Here is a 23,926-nt window from a genome sequence, read left to right on the forward strand (position 1 = left end):
GTACACACACACACACTTGTGAACACATGCACACACACAGACCCAAGCACATACCTCTATGTGCAGTGTTTGTCTCTGATGTAGAGCTTTAGTGGTGACACTGAGCTGAAAGATGGATATCTACAGATCTGCTTATTCTTGTGTTTCTGTGTGTGTGTGTGTGTGCGTCCACACCTTGAGAGAGTGCATTCTTGTCTTTATCACAGTTTTGTACTTCCTGCAATCTATCCTATTTTTGTCTATACCCCTTTCCCTTTGTTTATGTCCCTCCTACTGTCTGGGGGGAAAAAACAGAATAGAAAGACCATACACCTTCACTTGTCTTCACTGGAATGTCTTCTCTCTCTCTCTCTCTCTCTCTCTCTCTCTGTGTTGGTGGTAATATTGTGTGGTGAGGTAAGGAATGAAGCAAGGAGGTGAAGAGATAATGTATTTTGTGTGTGTCAGTAAGTCAGCAGGGGTGTGTATAAGTGTGTGTGTGTGTCTGGTGGTGTGAAGGTGTGGTTAGTAGCGTGGGGGGGGGGGGGGGGGGGGGGGGGGGGGGGGGGGGGGGGGGGGGGGGTGAGTGCTTGAAGCTGGCAGCAATGACTGTGTGTGTGTGTGTGTGTGTGTGCTCAACCCCAGCGCTGCTCATCACCTCAGGTCCTGCAAGCCTCTGGGCTCACTGGGTGGTCTGGCAGACACACAGGATTGTGTGTGTGTGTGTGTACGAGTGCGTGTGTGTTCAGTGGTCTGGCAGCAGCACAGGATCCAGATTGTACTCTGGGCAGGGCCCCAACCTAACCCCCAACCCCCTCCTTCCTTTCATACAAACTACACACTGCTCTGGCCTCCATTACACACACAGGCACAAACTCTCTCTCTCTCTCTCTCTCTCTCTCTCCTCTCTCTCTCTCTCTCTCTCTCTCTTCTCTCTCCTCTCACTCTCTCTCTCTCTCTCTCTCTCTCTCTCCTCTCTCTCTCTCTCTCTCTCTCTCTCTCTCTCTCTCCTCTCTCTCTCTCTCTCTCTCTCTCTCTCTCTCTCTCTCTCTCTCTCTCTCTCTCTCTCTCTCTCTCTCTCTCTCTCTCTCTCTCTCTCTCTCTCTCTCTCTCTCTCTCTCTCTCTCTCTCTCTCTCTCTGTTTCTTCTACCTTACTCTCTCCACTAGTTGGTGGAGAGAGTCCTTATCTGCTACAAGGGCATTCTGCCCCCTGCCTGACAGCGCTGGTGTGTGTTTCGCTCCCAGAGAGAGAACCACTAATGGTCCTTGTTTCCTGTGTGTGTGTGTGTGTGTGTGTGCTTCCAGGCGGCGGTGTGGTGTGGTGGTGTTCAACTTTGCCATGGTGCTGCTCATCTTCCCCGCCATCCTTAGCATGGACCTGTACCGTCGAGAGGACCGGCGTTTCGGACATCTTCTGCTGCTTCTACAGGTGACACACCACCACACACACACGCTGTACATACAATGTTGTACTGGGGCATCTTACCAGGTGGGCTACAGCTTGACGCATTCAAATGAATTGATCTCTCTCGTGAATTTCCGTGACTGTTTGTGTGCTCGGCAAACCCGTCTGTGTTTTGGTCAAGTTTGTACCTGTCTTGTCTGTCTGGGTGAAACCTGGTGAGACCAGAAACCTATGTGGGTCATTACTCCCAACATTTCACACAGATATGAACTTGTACTTAATACCTCTGTCTCTGTCTCTCTCCCTCCCCCCCCCCTCTCTCTCTCTCTCTCTCTCTCTCTCTCTCTCTCTCTCTCTCTCTCTCTCTCTCTCTCTCTCTCTCCCTCTCCGTCTCTCTCTCCCTCTCCTGTCTCTCTCTCCCTCTCTGTCTCTCCCTCCCTCCCTCCAGTCCTGTGCCAACAGGGTGATCCAGCTGGAGCCTCAGGCCTACCCGGACGGCCCCGACCCCAGCCGCTACAGCCCCCCCCGCCCCCCTTCCTACTGCACCCCGCCCCCTTCCTACTCCAGCCACGGCTTTCCCCAGCAGCAACCCCGCCCCCCCCCACCAACCACCACCACCCAGATCACCATGCAGTCCACAGTTCAGCTGCGCACCCAGTACGACCCCGGCACGCAGGCCTTCTACACCACGGGCCAGCCCCGCTCCCAGATCTCCGTCCAGCCCTGCGCCCCCCCGCCTCCTCCGCCGCCGCCCCCCTCCGCGCCCGCCCACCCTCGCAGCCAGGGCGGCAGCCGGACGAGCAGCGGCCGCAACAACGGCGGACGGGGGAAACGGTGGGGTCCTTCCCTTCCCCGTCTCCCGTCCCCGGGGCCCGGGCCGAAGGGCCGTGGTCGGGGGGCGCCGGAGGTGGTGGGGGTGGAGGGGGCTCGGCGGGGGAGCTGCGGTCCAGGGGCGGCGAGGCATCCCTGGGGCTGCGCTGTCTCGAACCCCCCCTGCTCTCGCTGGACCCTGGCGTCGTTCGCTGAGAAGCACTACGCCCCCTTCCTGCTTCAGCCCTCTACCAAGGTGCTCACTCACTCACTCGCGCGCACACACACCCCTCACACACAAGCGCACACGTCTATACAGTTGTTATGATCATCATATGCTATTCTATGTTATTATCCGATGATCTTTTCTCTCTTGCTGAAGATGGTGTGCGTGTGTTGCTAGTTTAGTTGTGTTGGTTCCCGTGCTGTTAGCACGGGTTTGTGTGTTGTGACTCAGTTCAGCTGAGTCACAGCTTCTGAACTCTCGTGAACTTCTGATGGGGTGTTAGTGGTGAGTTAGTCAGCGTAGCTCTCAGTGAGGCTGGCTAGATTTGGCCCTAACGTGCTACCGTGGTCAGTATCTGGCCACACACACACACACACCCACACTCTATTTTCCTTTATGAGCCCTTTATACCTCCCTCCAGAACAAGACATCCATTTCACACACGGTCCAAACACGCGCACGCACCCCTTCACATTCGTTTCATGAGCTGTGAGCGCCTGACGTTGTTCGAAAACACCCGAGTCCCCCTCAGCCGGAGAACAAACTGAAACCATCGTGTGAAGAAAACAACCAATCATTTCTTTTTCTTTTTTCTGTCCCTCCCTTCCACCTCCCTCCCTCTTTCCCTCTCTCTCTCTCTCTCTCTCTCTCTCTCTCTCTCTCTCTCTCTCTCTCTCTCTCTCTCTCTCTCTCTCTCTCTCTCCCTCCAACCTCCCTCATTCCCTCCCTCCAACCTCCCTCCCTCCCTCCAACCTCCCTCTTTCCCTCCCTCTCTCTCTCTCGCTCCATCCCTCCCTCCCACCCTCCAACCTCACTCTTTCTCTCTCCCTCCAACCTCCCTCCCTCCATCCCAGGCGGTGGTGATCGTCCTCTTCCTGTGCCTGCTGGGGGTCAGCCTGTACGGCACCACGCGCGTGCGCGACGGCCTGGAGCTCACCGACATCGTGCCGCGCGACACCAGCGAGCACGACTTCATCGGCGCCCAGTTCAAGTTCTTCTCCTTCTACAACATGTACGTGGTGACCCAGACCGCCCTCTACCCCCAGGCCCAGTCCCTCCTCCACGACCTGCACCAGCGCTTCGCGGCCGTCGCTACGTTCTGAAGGAGGACAACGGCCTGCTGCCGCGCATGTGGCTGCACTACTTCAGGGACTGGCTGCAAGGTGAGAGAAAGAGTGAGAGAAAGGGCGAGAGAAAGAGTGAGAGAAAGGGTGAGATAAAGAGTGAGAGAAAGAGTGAGGGAAAGGACGAGAGAAAGAGTGAGAGAAAGAGTGAGAGAAAGAGTGAGAGAAAGAGTGAGAGAAAGAGTGAGAGAAAGAGTGAGAGAAAGAGTGAGAGAAAGGGTGAGAGAAATAGTGAGAGAAAGAGCTAGACATAGAGGGAGATAGAGTTAGCTAAATAGTGAGAGAGAGAGAGAGAGAGAGAGAGAGAGAGAGAGAGAGAGAGAGAGACGTAGTGGGATGCTTTATTGTCCTCCTCCAAGGAAACGTTTGTGCCACAGTCTTCCTAGTGCCCCACCTAAACGTGCAGGTTGTGTCGATGTGATATGTACGCGTGACACATAGATAGATGTGCACATGAAGTAACTACGTGAGGCATGCTGGGAGGCCGCACGCGCACACTCGTGCACCTCGATGTAGGCACTGGCATGTACACACGCATAGACAGGCACACACTCACGCACACACAGATTTACTTTGGTGCATGCACACGCACGCATTTACTAAATCGCTTGACTGTTTAAGGTCCGCAAAGAAAGCACGCACAAATAAATAACTCGAGTATTCTGCAGCAACAGTGTGTGTGTGTGTGTGTGTGTTCAGGTCTGCAGGAAGCGTTCGACAGAGACTGGGAGGCGGGTCACATCACTCATAGCAGCTACAGGAACGGCTCCGACGACGGCGTCCTGGCCTACAAACTACTGGTCCAGACTGGACGACGAGACAAGCCCATCAACTACAACCAGGTGACAGTCAGACCCGAGCCCTTCTGTCAGGACGGAAAGATCTAGTCCTGTTGTCGCGAACCCCCACTTCCCGTTGGCTTCTGACCTGATAGAGAACGCGCGCTTCATGCTCCGTCTACACTGGCAGTGAAGCCGTGTGATTTACTGTCTCACGTCAGACTGTTGGCACAGAAGTGTTTAGAGAAATACGCGGAGTGACTCCATTTTGTGTGTGTGTGTGTGTGTGTGTGAGAGAAGGGTGTATAGCAAGTGGAAGAGTGACACCTGGCTTGTGAACGGTATGTCTTTATCTCTCCTGTCTGTCTCTCCCTTCGCCTCTGCTCTCTCGGTCCTCTCTCTCCCCCTCCTTCTCTCTCCCTCTCTCTCTCTCTCTCTCTCCCTCTCTCCCTCTCTCTCTCTCTCTCTCTCTCTCTCTCTCTCTCTCTCTCTCTCTCTCTCTCTCTCTCTCTCTCTCTCTCTCTCTCTCTCTCTCTGATGACTTTACCAAGCCCAGGAATGTAAAACTCTCGCTAGGGCTGGAACCAGCCTCTGAAAAAGCCCATCATGTCTTTATTTCAGCCATTTGTTCCATTTCTTTGCTGCAAGCTTGAGATCCCATACTCCGACCGTGGCGTGGGTGGGTGTGTGTGGGGGTGTGTGTGTGTGTGTGTGCGTGTGCCTGGTTCTGACAGTTAAATTCCTCCCCTCAGCATTAGAGCTGTCAGTTTAACACTTTTACAGTGGTTTCCGTTCAGCCGAACTGTGGGAGTCGGCTGTCAATTCGGAGACACCTAGGATATCACTGCACACATCCTGCCTGTACGTACCTGTCACACACACACACACGTAGCCTGGAAGGTGACGTGTCCCCCACCCACATGCTAAAGACTTCAGTGAGACATAATAACACCCCATCACTTTAAAGATTATACATATCCATGTCACCGGGCAGTTTGGGTTATTTGACTGTAAAAGGTACACACTCGCACACACTCGTGGGTATACGTGATCACTTGAAGGGCCAGTTATCTCACCGTTATTGCTGTAGGCATGCCATGAGCCATGTTTGAGCGCAGCCCCCCGTGACATCACTTCCTGTGCCTGTGAGGGAAGCGGAGGGCGGTTTGGGAAAGGGGGCCGCCAGAGGCGCTGCCTGTGACAGCTTGAAGACATACAGTTGTTGCATATCCTGCTGCTTAATTCAATCCAGATCTCTGGAATCCAGCTCTCTCTCTCTCTGCCTCGCTCGCTCTCTCGCTCTCTCTCTCGTTCTCTCTCCTCCGCTCCTCCGCTCTCTTTCAATCAGGCTGTCTCTGGTTCCTCCACTCTTCCTTTCTTCCAGTCTCAGTGTTTCTTGCTCTCTTTTTCTCACTCTCTTTTTTTCTCTCTATCTCCCCTTTATTCCTGACTGCTGTGTCCGCTTTCAGTGAGTAGAGCTAAAACACGTGGTCTCTTTCAGGCAACCCTGGTGTGTGTGTGTGTGTGTGTGTGTCTGCGACGTGTGCGGTGTGTGTGTGTGTTATGTAGGTGCGTACAGACTGACAGTAGTAGTTTTGTTTTTTTTGCAAATCAAAACAGATATTTTCCAGCCATGGCAAATTGCAACACTAGATGTTTTGGTTTGATATGCCACATTCTGGGTAAACATTCCTTCTTTGATGTGCTTCTGTTGCCCCTGCTCCCTGCATTCAGTCATTGTCCTGCCTTGTAACCAGACAGTCTGAGTGTGTGTGTGTGTGTTTCTCAGAGTAGGTAGAAAAGACGAGATGCAGCAATTAAAAAAGGGAGAAAGATTGTAAAAAAAAAAAGAAAAGAAAAAGGAAAATAAAGGGGATAAAGAGGTGAGGAGAGGGAGGGAGGGGAGGGAGGGAGGGAGGGAGGGAGGGAGGGAGGGAGGGAGGGAGGGAGGGAGGGAGGGAGGGAGGGAGGGAGGGAGGGAGGGAGGGAGGCCTCTATCAAGAGGTCTTTTCTTCTCGCGGGGGCCGCTTCCCGAGCGTGGCGCCGGGCATTCTGGGTATCCGTAGGGGTCAGGAGAAGCAAGTGCGAGCAACATTTGTACAGATGTTGTGTTATTTTTATAGCTCTCCTTCATTTGCTGGGTGGCATTTCCCCCCGTGTTAACAGCCAGGTTAACTACACACAGACGCGCAAGGGGGACTCCAGCCAATTTTTTTTATTGTTACGCTAACTCTAGCAATTTTTCCCCCCGTCACCACACCCCCCCCCCACCCCAAAAAACTCCTTATTTAGCTCCCCCCCTCCCACGCCCCCTCCTCTCCCTTGGTGGGTAGGAGCCCTGGCTCTTGGTGAAGGAGGGATTTATAGCGGTGAGGAGGGCTAGTCGCGGGGAGTGTGCGGTAATGTCGCTGACTCTCTGGAGGTGACTGACCCGAGGGAGGTGAGAGCTAGGGACTGAGGTAGAGAGGTAGAGAGGTAGGTACAGACTGAGAGGGAAGGATACTTGTTTGTTCGACTCCTAAAGCATGAGATGCTTTTTGCAGTCTGGATATCTACAGTGTGTGTATGTACTAATAGGTGAAGGATGGGGGATGGAATTTAGAGGGTATTGTGGATATGGTGAATGTAGAGGACACTCTGCCACCAACCTAGAAACCTGATTTGACATTTTCCATGTTGTATTATGGCAAGAAGTATAATTCTGGGAAGCTCAGAGTTGAAATACGGGAAATGCTGGAATATTTGAAGGGAAACTGTGTTAGAATGTTGACTTTCCTCTGGGTTGGACATTGGTAGAATATTTCAGTGCTTATTTTCAGAGTTGGTCAGCTTTGGCTTCTGTCTCATGCATGTATAAACAGCATTTCTGTGGTCCCTTCACCTGGAGAGGGGGGGGTTAGTTTTTCCAGCAAGCGTGCCCTTGTCCACGCTGCACCCCCCCCCCCCCCCCAACCCCCGGCACTCGCTCCTGGTGTTGATTTGAAGCTGCAGAATCGACATTACTGAATTAAATAATGAACCCCCCCACCTTTTATCACCGCTCCCCCTACCCCCTCCCCCCCCCCTCCCTCCCCAGCTGACAAGGCAGCGCCTGGTGGACGCCGACGGCATCATCAACCCGGGGGCGTTCTACGTGTACCTGACGGCGTGGGTGGGCAACGACCCCGTGGCCTACGCCGCCTCCCAGGCCAACATCAGGCCGCACCCCCCGGAATGGCAGCATGAACGCTCCGACGCCATGCCCGAGACACGCCTCAACAGTGAGTGACCAATCACACGCCTGGCTGCGCGCCCACACAGTACTGACAACACACAGACACACACATATATAAATATATATATATGTAGAGTCTATGGTCCCGAACTGTGGGTAGTGACCGAAAGAACAAGATCGCGAATACAAGCGGCTGAAATGAGTTTTCTCCGCAGGGTGTCTGGGCTCTCCCTTAGAGATAGGGTGAGAAGCTCGGTCATCCGGGAGGGGCTCAGAGTAGAACCGCTGCTCCTCCGCGTCGAGAGGGGCCAGTTGAGGTGGCTCGGGCATCTGATAAGGATGCCTCCTGGACGCCTCCCTGGTGAGGTGCTCTGGGCCCGTTCCACTGGGAAGAGGCCCCGGGGAAGACCCAGGACACGCTGGAGGGACTATGTCTCTCGGCTGGCCTGGGAACGCCTCGAGGTCCCCCAGGAAGAGCTGGTGGAAGTGGATGGGGAGAGGGAAGTCTGGGCCTCCCTGCTTAGGTTGCTGTCCCCGCGACCCGACCCCCGGAAAAGCGGAAGATGATGGATGGATGGATGGATATATATGTAGAGTCAATATATTTACACACATATATACATATGTAATACACACACTTAGTGTGTGAGTGGTAGAGACTTGGCGAGTTAGGAGTTGGAGTCTTGACAGACATGAGAGCAGCACTCACAGGCTGGTCGTTTGTTCTAGTCCATCTGTATAGTTACTGCTCCTTCTCTGCTTGTTAGTTTTAAGTGAGGTAGTATACTGTAGTGTGTGTGTGTCTGTGTGTGTGTGTGTGTGTGTTCAGGTTGTAGGACTAAAAGGAAGGGCTCGCTGTGGCTGTCTAATGGTGCCTGTGGTGAATACCATAATCCTGACCACGAAGGGGCCCCAAGGCATCACACACACTCACACACACTCACACACACACACACGTACGCACACTCTTAAAACTCAGTGACCCCCAACAATGCTCACACCCTGTTCTCATTTTTCCTACCAGGCGGGCAGACACACAAGAAAAACGGTTTAATTTCAGCCCACGATTGGATAAAACACAGGTTCATTGCAGGGGGTGAACATGATTGGATAACGAGCCGGGAGAGGTCTTGGGTGGGAAACGTGAGTGGATAACAAGCAGGAAGTGCATGGCGGGGGGAGATGTGATTGGATAAGCAGTGTGCAGGAAACCCCCAGAGCAGGCTTGGCTTGGCTGAATTCCAGCTGGTGTCCTAATGGAAATTTATAGTGGAGATTATTATGGGCCAGAGCATGTTAGCTGCTGTCTACCCTGCAGGCACTGGAACACACACACACAAACACACACACACACACGCTCACATACACGCTCACACACGTATGCTCAACTTTCAGACGCACACACGAGTACACACAAGCAGATGAGCTAGTGTGTTTGCGTGTATGTGAGCATGTGTGTGTGTGTGTGTGTGCATTGTATTATTGAATCATCATACTTTGGTGAGCACCCTTTGAGGGACAGGTGTGACAGAGTGTGTCAGTGAGGGTTCTGTAATGGTGGGGATTCAACCTGGTGATGACAGCCGATCAGCGTCAGAACTGCCACTTCTGTTTGTCTGGTATAGACAGGGTGTCATTAGCCAGGCTGACCCACGGAACGCCTGCACGCATGTGCGAGAACACACACAGGCAGACCTACGCATGCCCAGACACACACACACACACACCAATGTGTCTGAGTCATGGGTAAGACTGATTCCACCAGTCCACGTGTGAGACAACACAGACTTCTACAAGCAAACTAAAATTCCACCTCCCCCTCTCCTTCCCCCCTCTCTCCTCTCCCTAACCCTAACCCTACCCCCCCCTCAGTACCTGCCGCCGAGCCCATCGAATACGCACAGTTCCCCTTCTACCTCAACGGGCTCCGGGAGACTCCGCAGTTCGTGGAGGCCATCGAGAGCGTCCGCGCCATCTGCAGCAACTACAGCCGCCAGGGGCTGCCCTCCTACCCCAACGGCTACCCCTTCCTGTTCTGGGAGCAGTACGTGGGCCTCCGCCACTGGCTGCTGCTCTCCATCAGCGTGGTGCTGGCCTGCACGTTCCTCGTCTGCGCCCTCTTCCTCCTCAACCCGTGGACGGCCGGCATCATCGTGAGTAACCGCTCGCGCTCAGACGGTCTGGGATGGGTAGGACTCCAGGCGCTGACGGGGGAGAGATTGGGGGGGACGCGGGAGGAGATGGTTGGGGGTGGGGGTGGTGGGGGGGGTTGAGTGGGAATCGGTCGAGGGGGAAGGAGAGGGGTGTGCGGGGCTGCTATCTTAGCCCCGGTCGGGGTGTTTATCTTGGGCTGTTTTGTCAGGGTCGGTTTGTTTAGTCTCACCCTGGCTCTCCCAGGACACTGCCCTCCAAATACATGAGGAGACGGCACCCGTTACCCCCGGCAACCAACTCCCACTCTAAACTTGTAAAAACCCCAGCTCTTATATCCATCTCCCGCCCCCCCCCCAACCCCCTACACTGTACTGTAGGAAGTTTCCTGGGATACACACACACACATTGACACACAGCTCTGCTCTTTCTCTCCAGTGGTTTGTATTTTATGACAGGCAGTGGCCAGGCCACCGGAGCCCTCTAAACCTGGGCGAGGGGACCTCGTGTTCATCTTTAAGGCTTTACAAGCCAGATGAAAGGACAAGTTATGGCCCAACTTCAACTTCAACCATTTGTTATGTCCAGACCTACCCCACCCCCCTCCCTCCACCCCATAACCCCACCCCAAACCCCCCCCCCGGGCTGAACCCCCCCCATCTGCCCCGACACCCACCACCACAGGCTCCTCAGGCTACACGCCCACGCACACACACACACAGGTTCGACACACACAGAGGCCCCCCCCCCGACCCCATTCGGCCTTCTTCAAAGCACCCTCACCCCCGTAACCCGAGACCTGTCAGCTGATAATGGCATTTACGCTCAGCTTCCGTCCTAGTCCTCAGAAGCCCCACGCACACACGTATGACACATACTACACACACACGCACGCACTGGGTTCCACACACTCACAATATAGAACTAAATGTTCGCATACCGACATCCCTCTCTCCACAGACACACACCGCCCGATCCCTGGAATTCTCAGAGAGCCCCAGAGACGGATGCCAGCGGTGAACTGAACTGTGGGTGCTGTAGTTCCTGCATTCCGTGGATCGGTTTTGCTACAGTGGGCGTCGACGGTCCGCTCTAGTCGTACAAACTCCAAATCCCACCACCTCCAGACACACACAACCAAGTTTTCTGCGGAAAACCCCCCCCCCCCCCCCCCCCCCCCTCCTCCATTGTGGCCAAATGGAAACACAGAGATGAAGCGATTTCCAATGCTATTTTCTACCCAGGTGTGTTGATGTTTGCGTGAGTGTGTTTAACCCGTGTGTGTGTGTGTTGCAGGTTATGGTTCTGTCTCTGATGACGGTGGAGCTGTTTGGGATGATGGGTCTGATAGGGATCAAGCTGAGCGCGGTGCCCGTCGTCATCCTCATCGCATCGGTGGGCATCGGGGTGGAGTTCACCCGTCCACGTCGCTCTGGTGAGTCAACGCACACACGCCACACACACGCCACACACACTGGACGGGGAGAACAAAAATAAAAAAGTATGATGTGTGTGTGTGTGTGTGTGTCGCAGGCGTTCCTGACTGCAATCGGGGACCGCAACAAGCGTGCGGTGTTGGCTCTGGAGCACATGTTTGCTCCGGTGCTGGACGGAGCCTTCTCCACACTGCTGGGGGTGTTGATGCTTGCCGGCTCCGAGTTCGACTTCATCGTCAGGTGAGGCTCCCGCGCGCGCGCGCGCACGACCCAGACACGCACACACCCGCACACTCGCACAGCTTGTGGTGTGTGTGGCGTCAGTGGAGGAGCAAAGGTCCGTGCCTCAGCCTGTCTGTCACGCAGGAATCTACCTGAAACCCTACTCATGCATGAAGGTTGCTTTTACCCTTCCTTGATCCCTTTCTTCTACTCCTCTGACCCCCCCCCCTCTCTCTGTCTGTCTCTCTCTCTCTGTCTCTCTCTTTCTGTCTCTCTCTGTCTCTCTCTCTGTCTCTCTCTCTCTATCTTTCTGTCTCTCTCTGTCTCTCTCTCCCTCTGTCTCTCTCTTTCTGTCTCTCTCTGTCTCTCTCTCTGTCTCTCTCTATCTTTCTGTCTCTCTCTGTCTCTCTCTCTCTCTGTGTCTCTCTTTCTCTCTCTCTTTCTCTCTCTCTCTCCCCTATGACCCCATACCTCCTCTCTTCTCCTCCTTCTGGTGCCTACCTGATCTCGCACCGCACAGCTCGTTGAAACCCTGCCTGCACACAGCCTCGCTCTCTTTCCCTCTCTCCTTCCCCCCTTCTCTCACTCTCTCTCTCACTCGCCATTACGTTTAGGGGATGTCGGGGGCAGGCTGGAGATTTGAAGGGCAGGGGAAATGGGGAGAGAAGGGGGGGAAGGTGGGAGGTGGGGAGAGAGGTAGAGATCTGGAAAGTCTTCTGGCTTTTGTAATCTCTTGCAGCTTGTTTAACTGGCTTTGCCAGACATTTACAAGCATAAGGGGGGTGGGGGGGGGGGGGGGGTTCTGGAGGCAAAAGGAAAAGTGGAAGTTAGAAGACACACGGGGGGGCCGTGTGTGTGTGTGTCTCCTGAGGTGATTTGGCCCACACTCTCCGGAAGAGTTGGAATATAAAATGTTCGGTTGGTCCAGCGAGCTAGTTTCTCTACGTCTGTGATCGTTCGGAGCTTTTCATTGTGACTGCTAAACACGTCAGTGTGCTGGTTTGTCTCCGAGCTCAACGCTAACCCCCAATGCCTCTGCATCCTTACGAGCTACATTTATCATTTGGGTGACCTGGCACTTTAAGGAAACAGGGCTACCTCCACTCATGTGGTCTACGAACACATAAGTGCTTGCACGCACACACACACGCACACACACACCCCTGCCCCCTGACCTTATAATCATGGGGGTCAACAATGGCGTGCCTGGAAGTTAAAAGTGCACACACCGACACAAGACCTAGACACACACACACACACCGAGGGTCCTGACGGAGGCCTAGGTCTTCTCTCCTCACCTCCTCTCGACTGCTGTGGGCTCTGGCTCTCTCTCCTGCCCCCATCTCAAGTGGGTGTTGTTGTCTCACCAAACACAGCAGCTCTCTCCAAGGCCGCCGAATAACAACAGGGAGGCCGGTATTCTGCTGCTCGCGCCGAAAGAAATGTTTTCCCTGACTTTTTCCCCGTCGGCCCCGCAAATGTTTTCACTCTAAACAGCCCGGTCGTGCACTCAGCATGGTATGTGGCCTGTGTGTGTGTGGTGTGTGTGTGTGTGTTTCGTCGATAGCGTAGCGACTTCAATGTTGGGAGAGATGCTCTTGAAGTGATGAGACGAGTAAAAAGAGACAATGATTCCCTGATATTCAGTGTCAGAGAGAACCTCTCTCTCTCTCTTTGTCTCTCTCTCTCTCTTTGTCTCTCTCTTTGTCTCTGTCTCTCTTTCTCTCTCTGTCCTTTCGTCTCTCTGTCTCCTCTCTCTGTTCTCTGTCTCTCTCTGTTGTGTAGTCGACCACCCATGCTCGCTGGACATGGACTGTGTCTCAGCCATGCTCTGTTCCCCTCTACACAGTCTGCACCACACACACACACACACACACACACACTCACAAAGACTCACACTAGCGAGCAGGAGCCCATCCAGACCTCTCTTTGCACACACTCACGCACGCGCCGCCCCCTCACCTTGTCGCCTACTTTCACAAAACACACGGTGAGGACGAGCTCAAGCAAGGGTAAGAGAAGAGTATGTCACGCACACGCACAGACACACGCACGTGCTCCCTGCCACACTCACAGGCACGCACGCACACACACAAATTCCAAAGTAAACATGCTCTAGTGTGTCCCTGTGCCTAATGAGCAGAGGCCAGGGCAGGAGCAACTTGAACCCAAATGTGGTGGTGGTGGTGGTAGTGGGGGGGTACAGGAGTAGTAGAGGCAAAAGGAAAGCCTTCCTGAATGAAGGAGCTGTAGTGTAAGGTGAGAGAGAGAGATAGAGAGACAGAACGAAGGAGGGCGGGAGGGATTTAGAGTGGAGATTGGGGGTCTTACCTGATACATTGGAGATTTAATTAGACTGGGGGATTGTGGAGCGCCCGGGAATTTCACAGGGGCTTAGCTGGAAAAGAAGGGAGAGAGAGAGAGGCGGAGGGAGAAAAGAGAGAGAGAGAAGCAGAGGGGCCAGGGAGGGTGGAGCACTCAGAGGTCCCCCTTCTCTTCCTCCTAGACTAAATTGTTTAAATTCTATACCCTTCACTTCATTTGTTTGCTCCGCCATCTCGTTTTTTTTTTTTTTTTTTTTACAGGGAGAGAGAGAGAGAGGCCCCTGTCCTTTGTGCCCCCCCCCCTCTCCCCTATCCCCCCATTTTCTCCCCCCCCCTCTCCCTCGCTCCACATATCCTGACCGCTTTGTTTTCTCCGTGTTTGCTTATACACCCCCCCCACCCCCCCATCCTCAATCTCCCCTTTCCTCTCTCGTCCCTCTCTTTTTTTCCCGTGCCTTGAATTAGCCAACTCCAGCTAATCACGCTTCCCTCCGTCTCTCTCTGCGGCTCCTTAAAAGACTAACCCTCTTTGGCAGGACCGTGGTAACACACCAGGTACATTTTCTGCTCGTGTGTGCGCGCGTGGGTCACGCGCAAGTGTGCGTGCGTGCGTGTGCTGCTGGGGTGGGCTGTCTAGGCGGAGGTGTTACTGCGTGCGTGTGCGCTGCTGGGATGTTGCTCATCTCCGCCCCTGTCTGATCCTGCGTCTCCTGTGGCTGTGCGCTTCGTCCTGTCGTCAGTCGGATCTCTCTCCGTCTGTCGTTCCCTGTGGCTGTGCGCTTCGCTTGCGTGCAGATGCTCCGTCCCGTTGAATACGTGTGCTCGCATGCCATTCTGAATCTGCACTCAGTTGTTATTCCGGTGATGGGATTTTTAAAAGCTAGTGCTAAACAAGACTAATCTCACCTGCAGAACACAGGCAGACTCGAGCAAAGATTTTCGCCCGGATTTCTATCCCTAACCCTTTCACCCGGTATTTCAATGTAGGCCGTGTCTGTTGTATGAGACTGTGATTACATTGTGCCTTTGCCCATTGTGTCTTTGAGTGTGTGTGTTGTAGCTGTGTGTAACAGGTGTGTTTTGGTGGCTGCAGGTATTTCTTTGCAGTACTGGCCATTCTCACTGTTCTGGGCGTTCTGAATGGACTGGTTCTCCTGCCTGTGCTGCTGTCATACTTTGGACCATATCCAGAGGTAAGATCACCTCTCCTATGTAGTGGGTGCCAACTTATATCAGTGTCTCTCTGTCGCTCTCCCTCTCTCTCCTCCTCTCTTTCTCTCCTGTTCTCTCCCTTTCTCTCTATCTCTTCATGTTGCCTCTTTCTACTTATTTTTCTCTTTTCTCTCTTTCTGTCTCCTCTCTCTCTGTCTCTCTCTATCTCCCCCTCTCTAACACACACAGCTGACTTCTGCCTGGGTCTACTCCCCCCCCCCCTCCCCCAGGTGTCCCCAGTGGACGGCCGTAGCCGCTTGCCCACCCCCTCCCCGGAGGCCCCCTCCCCACGCCGTCCACTTCTCGGTGGGGCCTCGCCACGCCGCCACGTCAGGGACCGCCACCGGCTCCGACTCGTCCGACTCGGAGTACAGCTCCAACACCACGGTGTCGGGCATCAGCCAGGAGCTGAGGCAGTACGACCTCCACACCAGCAGGGGGCGAGCCGGGCGGACGGAGGAGGTGCGGCTGGGACTCGGTTCCAGACGGCCGGCCAGACAGACAGACCCGCAGATGGCCTACACTGTCTCTTCGGTAACGACCTCTTGCGTCGTGGCGTGTACAGTTGTCAGAAAAAGTGCTGTGACTTGTATAGAGCTTGGCATCGCCGGACCAGTTGTCAAATGTGAATGAGTCTTGAACCTCTCAGGTCATTTTAGATTTCCAAGGGGTGTTGTCGACTAAGCGAGTAAAACACCTCTGGACACAATTGGATAGAATTGGATAGACACAACCAATCAGCGAAACAAAACGCGATCTTGGTCTTTTACATAAATGCCTCAACGATGGTCCTCTGCCACAGCCATCGTATCAAACCCATCCCGTATCAGATAAATGGTTGTGATTGGCCCAACCAGATTCTGGTCAGAGGGAAATCTGTTTGAATGGGAGGGTGGCTAGAGCAATGAAACATGATAACTAGTATAGGCCTCTGCTCGGATTCTCCCATTTCCATAAGAACTGGTTCTGATTGTATTGTTCTGTCTGTCTTCTCCCCCCCCCCCTCCCCCTCCCCCTCCCCCAGGCCATGCCAGCCCCCCCCTCAGTCCCCCAGCCCAGAGCATCCAGGAGCTACAGCACCAGAGATCCCCAAAGCCATCAGCAGCCGTCCACTCTCCCCCCATCCCGCCCGCGCATGGACGCTTTTGAGACGGCGACTGAGACCGGGGGCCCTGGCCACCACCCCTCCTCCGCCCAGGGGGGCCACCACCCCTCCTCCAACCACAGGCAGCACAGGGCCCGCCCCCATCACAACCCAGGCCCAACCACCATCACCCTAACCCCGCCCCTTACTGCCAACCCATCACCACGGTGACGGCCTCAGCCTCTGTGACTGTCGCCGTCCATTCGGCCCCTCTCTCCACCCAGACCCCCCCGACTGCTCCGACGTACCCAGGATACTCAGCGACGAGCGGTTGCCAGGCAGCAGGGGCGGGGTCTCCGGTGGCAGAGGAGGAGCCTGTATTCCAGGACCCCCACGTGCCACAGGAGGCCATGACGGGGCAGCGGGGAGCCAAGATGGACGCCATGGAACTCCAGGATATGGAGTGTGAGGCAGCTGATAGCAACTGTGGCCCACGACCCAGCTGAGGTAGGCCCTACACTGTAGCCTAGCTCCACCATCATCCACACTAGACTACACTGTTAGTGTGTGTGGGCTGTGCGGACCAAGGTTGTGACAGCTTTGTCTGTGTTGTTGGTTTTCCAGTGGTGGAGAGGTGAATCACAACAGCCAAAGATGACTCCTTCCAGGGATGACTGAGTCCTCCGGCTCAGATCAGTCCAGCTCGGCCCGGCCCGGCCTGGTCCCAGGCACACAGATACCCACAAGGGGTGACCCCGCGGTGCTGATTCTTACTGTAACCCAGCGGACTATTGCCCGAGATATTTCTATCTATATTTAAAAGATGTACACATATGTAAATATGAACAAAAAAGTAGCTATAATTAAGGAGCTGTACAAACTCCTATGTTTTTTTTTTTTTTTTTTTTTTTTTTACAGACTGGCAATGCCATTTTGGATGGCGTGCATGTGTGTCTGTGTACTGTATAGGGATGTGTGTGTGTGTGTGTGTGTGTGTGTGTGTGTGTGTGTGTGTGTGTGAGAGAGAGAGAGAAAGAGAGATCTCTGATTACTGTTCACTCATCTGTGGATCTGTGCCGTGAAGAAGGTTCATCTACACATTTCAGCATCCATTTTTGCTGCTTGAAATATTTTGTAATGTACATGTATAATTCTATGCAATGTTTTTTAAGTTCGGAAGGGGTAATTGTGTGTTTGTGAGTGAATTTGTGTGGGTCTGAGTGTGTGTGTGTGTGTATGTGGGGGTGGGGGGGTTGCGTGCGTGTGTGTGTGTGTGTGTGTGTACATACTGTATGTACTGTATGTGCGTGTGGAGGGCTGTGCAAAGTGGAACTTTACCAGTTCCATTCAGCTAACTCATCAGATACATCTCTTAAGACATATACTAACAAATAAGCTCATTGAATCCATGAGAAACTGTTAGATTAATTCCACAGGGCTCTCGTGTCTGTACTGTGTGTGTGGGTGCGTGTGTGCGTGCGTGTGCATTAATGTATAAAGAGAACACTTTTTTAAACGATTAATTGCTTATCACAAACCTGTGGTAGTTTATGAAACAATTACTGTTGAACTTTTGACACACGATATGCGTGCTATTTAAGATGCAGATATGAAGAATAATAGTATTTTTTGTAACGTGTCACTCCATAGTTTTAGCCTCTGCATTGAAAACTTGTCTTTGTGCTCTCAACTTCATCACACTGTCCGTGTCCTTGTTTGTTGTTGTTGTTTTGCGCTTGTTTCACTGTAAATGGCCCCAAAAGCATTTAACCTTTGGCCTCTCCATCCGTATTCCATTGGACCACATCTGTGGTTTGTTTCTGGTGATAAGCTAAAGCTAGGGATGCTCTACTAGAACAACACCCACCTGACTAGAGTAGACCATCCATAGTATCCACATATCTGTTCCTCTCCTCCATTTTTGTAGTTCTCCAATAAGCTACACTATCCAGCCTGCCAAGGGTTAAATGATACCTGGCCTAATGATGCCTGGTGTGTGTGTTTGTGTATGTGTGTGTGTGTGTGTCCTTGCCCTCCTTGGTGACAGCACAGACAACTGGCCTCAATTTCTCCCCAGCCGTCCTCACTGACCTCACCTCATAAAACTCCACAACATAACGCCATGACACTAATTGGAAGTTCCCCCTCAACAGCCAAATGGCGCAGGCGAGAGCCTCAGGGGTCAGGGTTCACCAGGCCCCCCCCACCCCCCCTGCCACAAGTCGGCCGCTGTGTGTATGTGTGTGTGTGTGTGCGTGCGCATCTCACACACATCTCGCCAGCTCGACTTACTTACCACCCCCAAACCCCGCCCCTACCGCCCTTCTCGACTCCCCTGAACCAGACGAGCATCCACATTGCTCAACGACCCCCCCCCCCCCTCCCCCCCACACTCTCGGACTTCCTGTCCAACACGTGTCACCGGGTCTGTCCCGTTCTCCCAGAAGCCTTTGCCCTCCCCCCTTCGTCCTCCATGTTGGTTGAGCTGCTTGCGTGGATGGATGACGTTTGTATTTGTGTTCGTGTCCTCTCCTCATGTCACATTGGCAGCAATGGAGAGAGTCATGGCTGGCAACTATTTTATTCGTTTTGTTGATGATGTTTGGTTTGTTTTTCCAAGTTCGATTTTGCGATATTTATATTTTTGTATTATAAGATGTTTGTTTTTTTCTTTCATTATTGGTCATAAATGCCAGTGGATAACAAATGCAGGGATTTTTATGTCTATTGAAAAACACTATTACAGTTCTGTTTTTACACTAATGGATGTTGATCTGTATAAAGTGCTTACTAATGTTAAATAGGAAAAAAAGAGTATATAACATTTACACTACAAGTCTCATCATAGCTCTTAGAGGATTTTAAAAGGAAAAAAAGTAATCAATGGTTCTCCCTGACTGCCATTTTGTCTTTGGTCGGCGTGGATATATGCTGTTTCAGTTACAAAGATAAATGTATGCCATATAATTTATTTATATGAAAATTTATTTTTGTAGTGTACATAGTAGTTGTCAAGTTATTTGACAGAAGTATATTTTAAAGAGTTTATATGTAATGATACCGTAACAGAGAAAACCTGAAGGTGCACACTTTCATTGCTAACTTGCTCTCAGACAACATTGACAACAGGTCCCCCTTCTTCAGTATTATGTTACCATAGGAGAGAGCGAGAACTCATCCATCTGTTTCTATGGGTTTGTGAAAGGCTAGCCATGAAAGTAGAAATTGTACTAGCTCTCTAAATATTAATGTTCAAACACTGATAGAATTCTAACAAATAAAATATTATAACTTATTTGTCTCTTTGTTTATAACTTTAATAAATGAATCTTAAAGAAATCCTTTGGCCTGACTTGGGGTGATGATTTTGAAAATATTGAGACAGAAGTAAGTATGCAATATACAGTATTTCAGACAACCTCTTGCTCAAGACCCCCAGAGCAATACACATATACAAAAATTGCTATCATTTGTTGGAAAGTCATACTGTCTTGACACCGATGTTGATTGTGGACCCCACTCAGTGAAATGCATGTCTCTCCATCCCCTGTCTCGGTCTGGGACATGGAGGTAAACATTTCGCTCCCAGAATGCACCGCTACTCCCCTGCCACCCACCCCCCCGCGCCCTCGGTTGCAACTGGCTGACATCTGGTCCGGAATCCTGCAGCTCCCTCTAAGAGCCGGCCCCGCCCCCACCCCCTCCCACCCACCTCCACTCCCCTGTTCAGTATGATTTTGATTGACATCTTTATAGACTGCAAGGAAATTGGTTGTAGTTACAATACAGCTGGTCTGTTCGGAGTAATGAAATAGGGCATGTGGCCTTGAGCAGGCTGCCATGGCAGGAGAGAGAGGGAGAGAGAGGAGTCAGACCTGGGCTAGCTCACCTCCCTGTCAACTGCATGGGTGGCGCACGTTTATCCCGATTTCACAGAGTTACGTTTAAAAGCGTGCAACGGTGCGGAAAGTTGCAAATGGTTTGGCACATGGACAGAAAGGCCCTGTGTCGCAGTCCACACGATCGTATCCTTCCGCACTCAGACGTTTCTAGAAGTCAGTCAGTCTGACAGGTCGACCTTAAAAGCCCTCGAAGCTTGCGTGAGAGAGCACAGCCTCGACCTTATGACATGCTGCTGTACCACGACACCTATCCCCAACACCCCAACTCCTACACTGAACCCATCCAAAGCCGTCCCAAACATCGGACTTGTCGTTAGACCCAACCTCTCCCGACCACATGGTTAACTTTTATAGCCAATAAAGTCCTAAGCCGTAAGGCTGACAGCCAACCAGTGCGAAGGGGCGGACAGGTTGCAAATGATAGAGTGACGGATATGTGGGTGGCGTGTGTGACGTCCCAACCTTCTAACAAGAGGTTTCGAAAGGTGTAACAGGTACAAAGGCATTTGTTGAACATCGATTCGGGAACGCTAGATCAGAACTACAGGGGCAGGGGATTTTATACCAGGAGGAGCTACGGGTCAACTGCCTGTGGATCTGTGAAGCTCACGACCACTCTCATCTGCTTCAGGACCCCAGATCACTATACCGACACACACACACACACGTGCTCTGCTTTGCCCCAGACCCTTCACCTTTAACACACACACGGTCTCCTAGGTAGAATTGCATAAATAGCGCGAAGAGCACTAACAAGCTCCAGGTTCCGAACGGACGAGGGTTCCCTGTACTCGCCCTCTCCCGACCGGCCGCGGAAAACAGGAGAAGAAGAGGTCGTTAGGAAAGCTGAGAGTCTGGAGTACAAGACTATTCAACCATAGATGTCTGGCCAGGATTTGTAACAGTAGAGGAAGAGAAAGTTATCTTTTCTCCCCCCCCCCCCCCCTTTTCCCTCAGAACGAAACAGAGTGCTATTTTCTGTCTCAAACATGCATCTCTTGGACGAAGAGAAAGGGCCTGAGAGGTACCTAATCTCCAGTCTTTTACTCGCTCAGTCCCTCCCTCCCATACCGCTCCCACCCTCCCTCCCATACCGCTCCCACCCTCCCTCCCTCTCCCTGAAAGTCTTGTCCGTCATCGCCCGCCGCAGAGCTAAACCCGTCAAGTGTATACACTATTCTCCATGAGTGATGACTCTGTTGACGTGACTGTAATGGACACACGCACACAAACTCACACACACACACCCCTTGCCAAGCCTGGGAGCAGATTTGCACATTCTTTATGAGAGCACAGTGAAGGGATTGACCAGCAGGAAAACATCAGATGGCGTGTTGATAAGACTGGCGGTCCAGACGGATAGAGCTCTGCCTCGGAGGCCTTACAGACACCTTGAAAACCATTCAGCTACACCCGTGTGTGTCACTATGGTCTACTTGTGTGTGTGTGTGTGTGTGTGTGTGTGTGTGTGTGTGTGTGTGTGAGAGAAAGAGAGAGTGTGGGGGGGGGGGGGTGAACACAGAGATGCAAAGACAGACTGTCAAACGCACCAGGGGGGGTTCAAAAGGCCGTCTTGAGTGACAGCTGAGGTTTATAGAACAGCAACGGAGCTAGAGCCAGACTTCCTCCGGTGATATCAGCTGTGTTTAGCCAATGAAAAGTCCAACCCGTCGACATCAGCTGTGTTCAGCCAATGAAAAGTCTGACCTGACGACATCAGCTGTGTTCAGCCAATGAAAAGTCTGACCTGACGACATCAACTGTGTTCAGCTATTTAAACCTTCAGCTTAACATCAGTATAGAGTTCAGTCTACAGGGAATAGCTTAACATCAGTATAGAGTTCAGTCTACAGGGAATGCAGTGACTTGACATTTGGCAGTTTGACATCATTGGTGAAAATGTTGATCCTTTAAGGTCTTGTGATTGAGAGGCCTTAACCTACATGTAGAAGAGATCCTATTTTAAGGTCAGAAGAACTTTTGTATTTGCGCTCACAAAACAGGAACACACACACAAGTATGTATACAACCACAAAGTAATGTGGCATTTCTACATGGGAGGTTTGGACTGCCCTTAATCTGACCTGGATTGCTCTTGTCACCAAATCTCCAGCATGGGCTGGTTGGGAGTTCAGACACACACACACAGAAAGAGAGAGAAACAGAGAGAGAGAGAGAGAGAGAGAGAGAGGAGAGAGAGAGAGAGAGAGAGAGAGAGAGAGAGAGAGAGAGAGAGAGAGAGCGGATGAGAGAGAGAGAGAGAGAGAGAGAGAGAAAGAGAGAGAGAGAGAGAGTGAGAGAGAGAGAGAGAGAGAGATAGAGAGAGAGAGAGAGAGAGAGAGAGAGAGAGAGAGAGAGAGAGAGAGAGAGAGAGAGAGAGAGAGAGAAGCACACACAGAGTTTGTTCCAGAGAACGTGGGGTCCTCGTCCCATTACATAAACCACTTCCACAGCATGCCTCGGATAATAGCACAAGGAGCCCATGTGAGAACAACACGGGGAAGTATCTCTGGTATTTCATCACTGGAGCTGTGGACATATTGGACAGAGCACTGACCCAGAGTGGAACTGATTCTTCCTGTCTTTCATTCTTTCATTCTTTCTTTCTTTCTTTCTTTCCTTTTTTCTTTTTTTTCTTCTTTTTTTCTTTTGTCTCTCACCCCTCCTCCTCCCTTCTCTTTTCTCTTCTCTCTCCATCCATGTCTGGCAGTCATTACAGTTGGAATTTAATGTGCTGGAATCAGAGCCCTCATCATTAGGAGAGAACAGAGAGAGAGAGTGAGGAGGGAGCGGCGTGATGGGACGTTTTGAGGGGAGGCGTTTGTTCTGCACCTAGTGCAGCGAGAGGAGGATGTTCTCTCCATCGCTGCTTTAATGTTTAGAGACACCAGATGTGTTGACATTTGGAAAGCTTTATCAGCAAACTTTAGAAAGCTATTTGTCTCTCACATTTCTGAACGTTTTCTTTGTGGATCATTACTGTCATGGTGTGTGGTTAGAGTGTGTGTGTGTGTGTGTGACATGAATCATCTCATGCTGTTTCTTGGCGACAACATTTGAGAGGTCTGGCTGTAGTGGGGACATGGGGAACATATTATCTGTGTGTGTTTGTGTGTGTGTGTGTTTGTGTGTGTGCTGAACACATTTTCTCAGCCCAACGGGTGGCCTCAACTCTCCAGGAATCTCTGAGGGAGCACGAGGAGGTCTAACTGAGAAGGAGAGCTACGTCCAATTCCTAGAAACAGCTGACATGATTTACTACGCATTCAGGAGGGGCTCAAAGTCCTTTCGTGGTTGAGAGGAGAGACACATTTTCAGACTAACCTGGAAGGCCAGCATATTATCCATGACTGTGTCCTAACGTAAGTCGTGCATCTTGATCAAATCTGCAGTGCTTTGTAATCATTTGTGGCTGGCAGTTGCGTGATGAAATGACAGGTTGTTCTGGATTCATGAGCCTGAGTGTGAAGGAAGTGTCGCACTGAAAGACTTCCGTGCTGTTCAGGTCCATGTATCACATCAAACCACTATCGTACATCTGAAGTGGGTCAGAGAGAGAGAGAGAGAGAGAGAGAGAGAGAGAGAGAGAGAGAGAGAGAGAGGAGAGAGAGAGAGAAGAGAGAGAGAGAGATAGCGAGAGAGAGAGAGAGAGAGAGAGAGAGAGAGAGAGAGAGAGAGAGAGAAAGAGAGAGACAGAGCGAGAGAGAGAGAGAGAGAGAGAGAGAAGAGAGAGAGCGAGAGAGAGAGAGAGAGAGAGAGAGAGAGAGAGAGATTGGGTTGGTAAAGGAGTTAGTATTCAGAAAGAAAGATGCCTTTATTTACCTCTCTCTCCCAGTGCCCAATTCCAAGGCCTGATTCATATTTATTCTCTTTTATTTATTTACCTGGCTTCACCCCTCTCTCTCTCTCTCTCTCTCTCTCTCTCTCTCTCTCTCTCTCTCTCTCTCTCTCTCTCTCTCTCTTGTGTTCTCTCTCTCTCACACACACAGTCTCCTTCTTTCTCTCTCTCTGCTATCCCACCCCCTTCTGTATGTAGTGATTGGGTTCCAGCACATGG

At 51.9% G+C, this 23,926-nt stretch overlaps 1 protein-coding gene across 1 annotated transcript in view; it reads left to right on the forward strand.

The window, feature by feature from the left end:
• The window catches only part of ptch1 (patched 1), a 21,847-nt gene extending 4,898 nt beyond the window's left edge, over window positions 1–16,949 (forward strand). The window contains 19 exon segments of the mRNA XM_067230970.1: window positions 1,286–1,385; window positions 1,387–1,406; window positions 1,830–2,206; window positions 2,209–2,372; window positions 2,374–2,451; window positions 3,276–3,507; window positions 3,510–3,584; window positions 4,245–4,387; window positions 7,401–7,584; window positions 9,411–9,691; window positions 10,986–11,108; window positions 11,110–11,124; window positions 11,223–11,365; window positions 14,765–14,864; window positions 15,114–15,164; window positions 15,166–15,417; window positions 15,908–16,139; window positions 16,142–16,474; window positions 16,592–16,949. Coding sequence (XP_067087071.1) covers window positions 1,286–1,385; window positions 1,387–1,406; window positions 1,830–2,206; window positions 2,209–2,372; window positions 2,374–2,451; window positions 3,276–3,507; window positions 3,510–3,584; window positions 4,245–4,387; window positions 7,401–7,584; window positions 9,411–9,691; window positions 10,986–11,108; window positions 11,110–11,124; window positions 11,223–11,365; window positions 14,765–14,864; window positions 15,114–15,164; window positions 15,166–15,417; window positions 15,908–16,139; window positions 16,142–16,473 — 2,902 coding nt within the window. The 3' untranslated portion in view covers window position 16,474; window positions 16,592–16,949.
• The last annotated feature ends 6,977 nt before the right edge of the window (window positions 16,950–23,926 follow it).

The sequence above is a fragment of the Osmerus mordax genome, chromosome 28 (genome assembly GCF_038355195.1).
Source record: "Osmerus mordax isolate fOsmMor3 chromosome 28, fOsmMor3.pri, whole genome shotgun sequence".
Classification (NCBI taxonomy): domain Eukaryota; kingdom Metazoa; phylum Chordata; class Actinopteri; order Osmeriformes; family Osmeridae; genus Osmerus; species Osmerus mordax.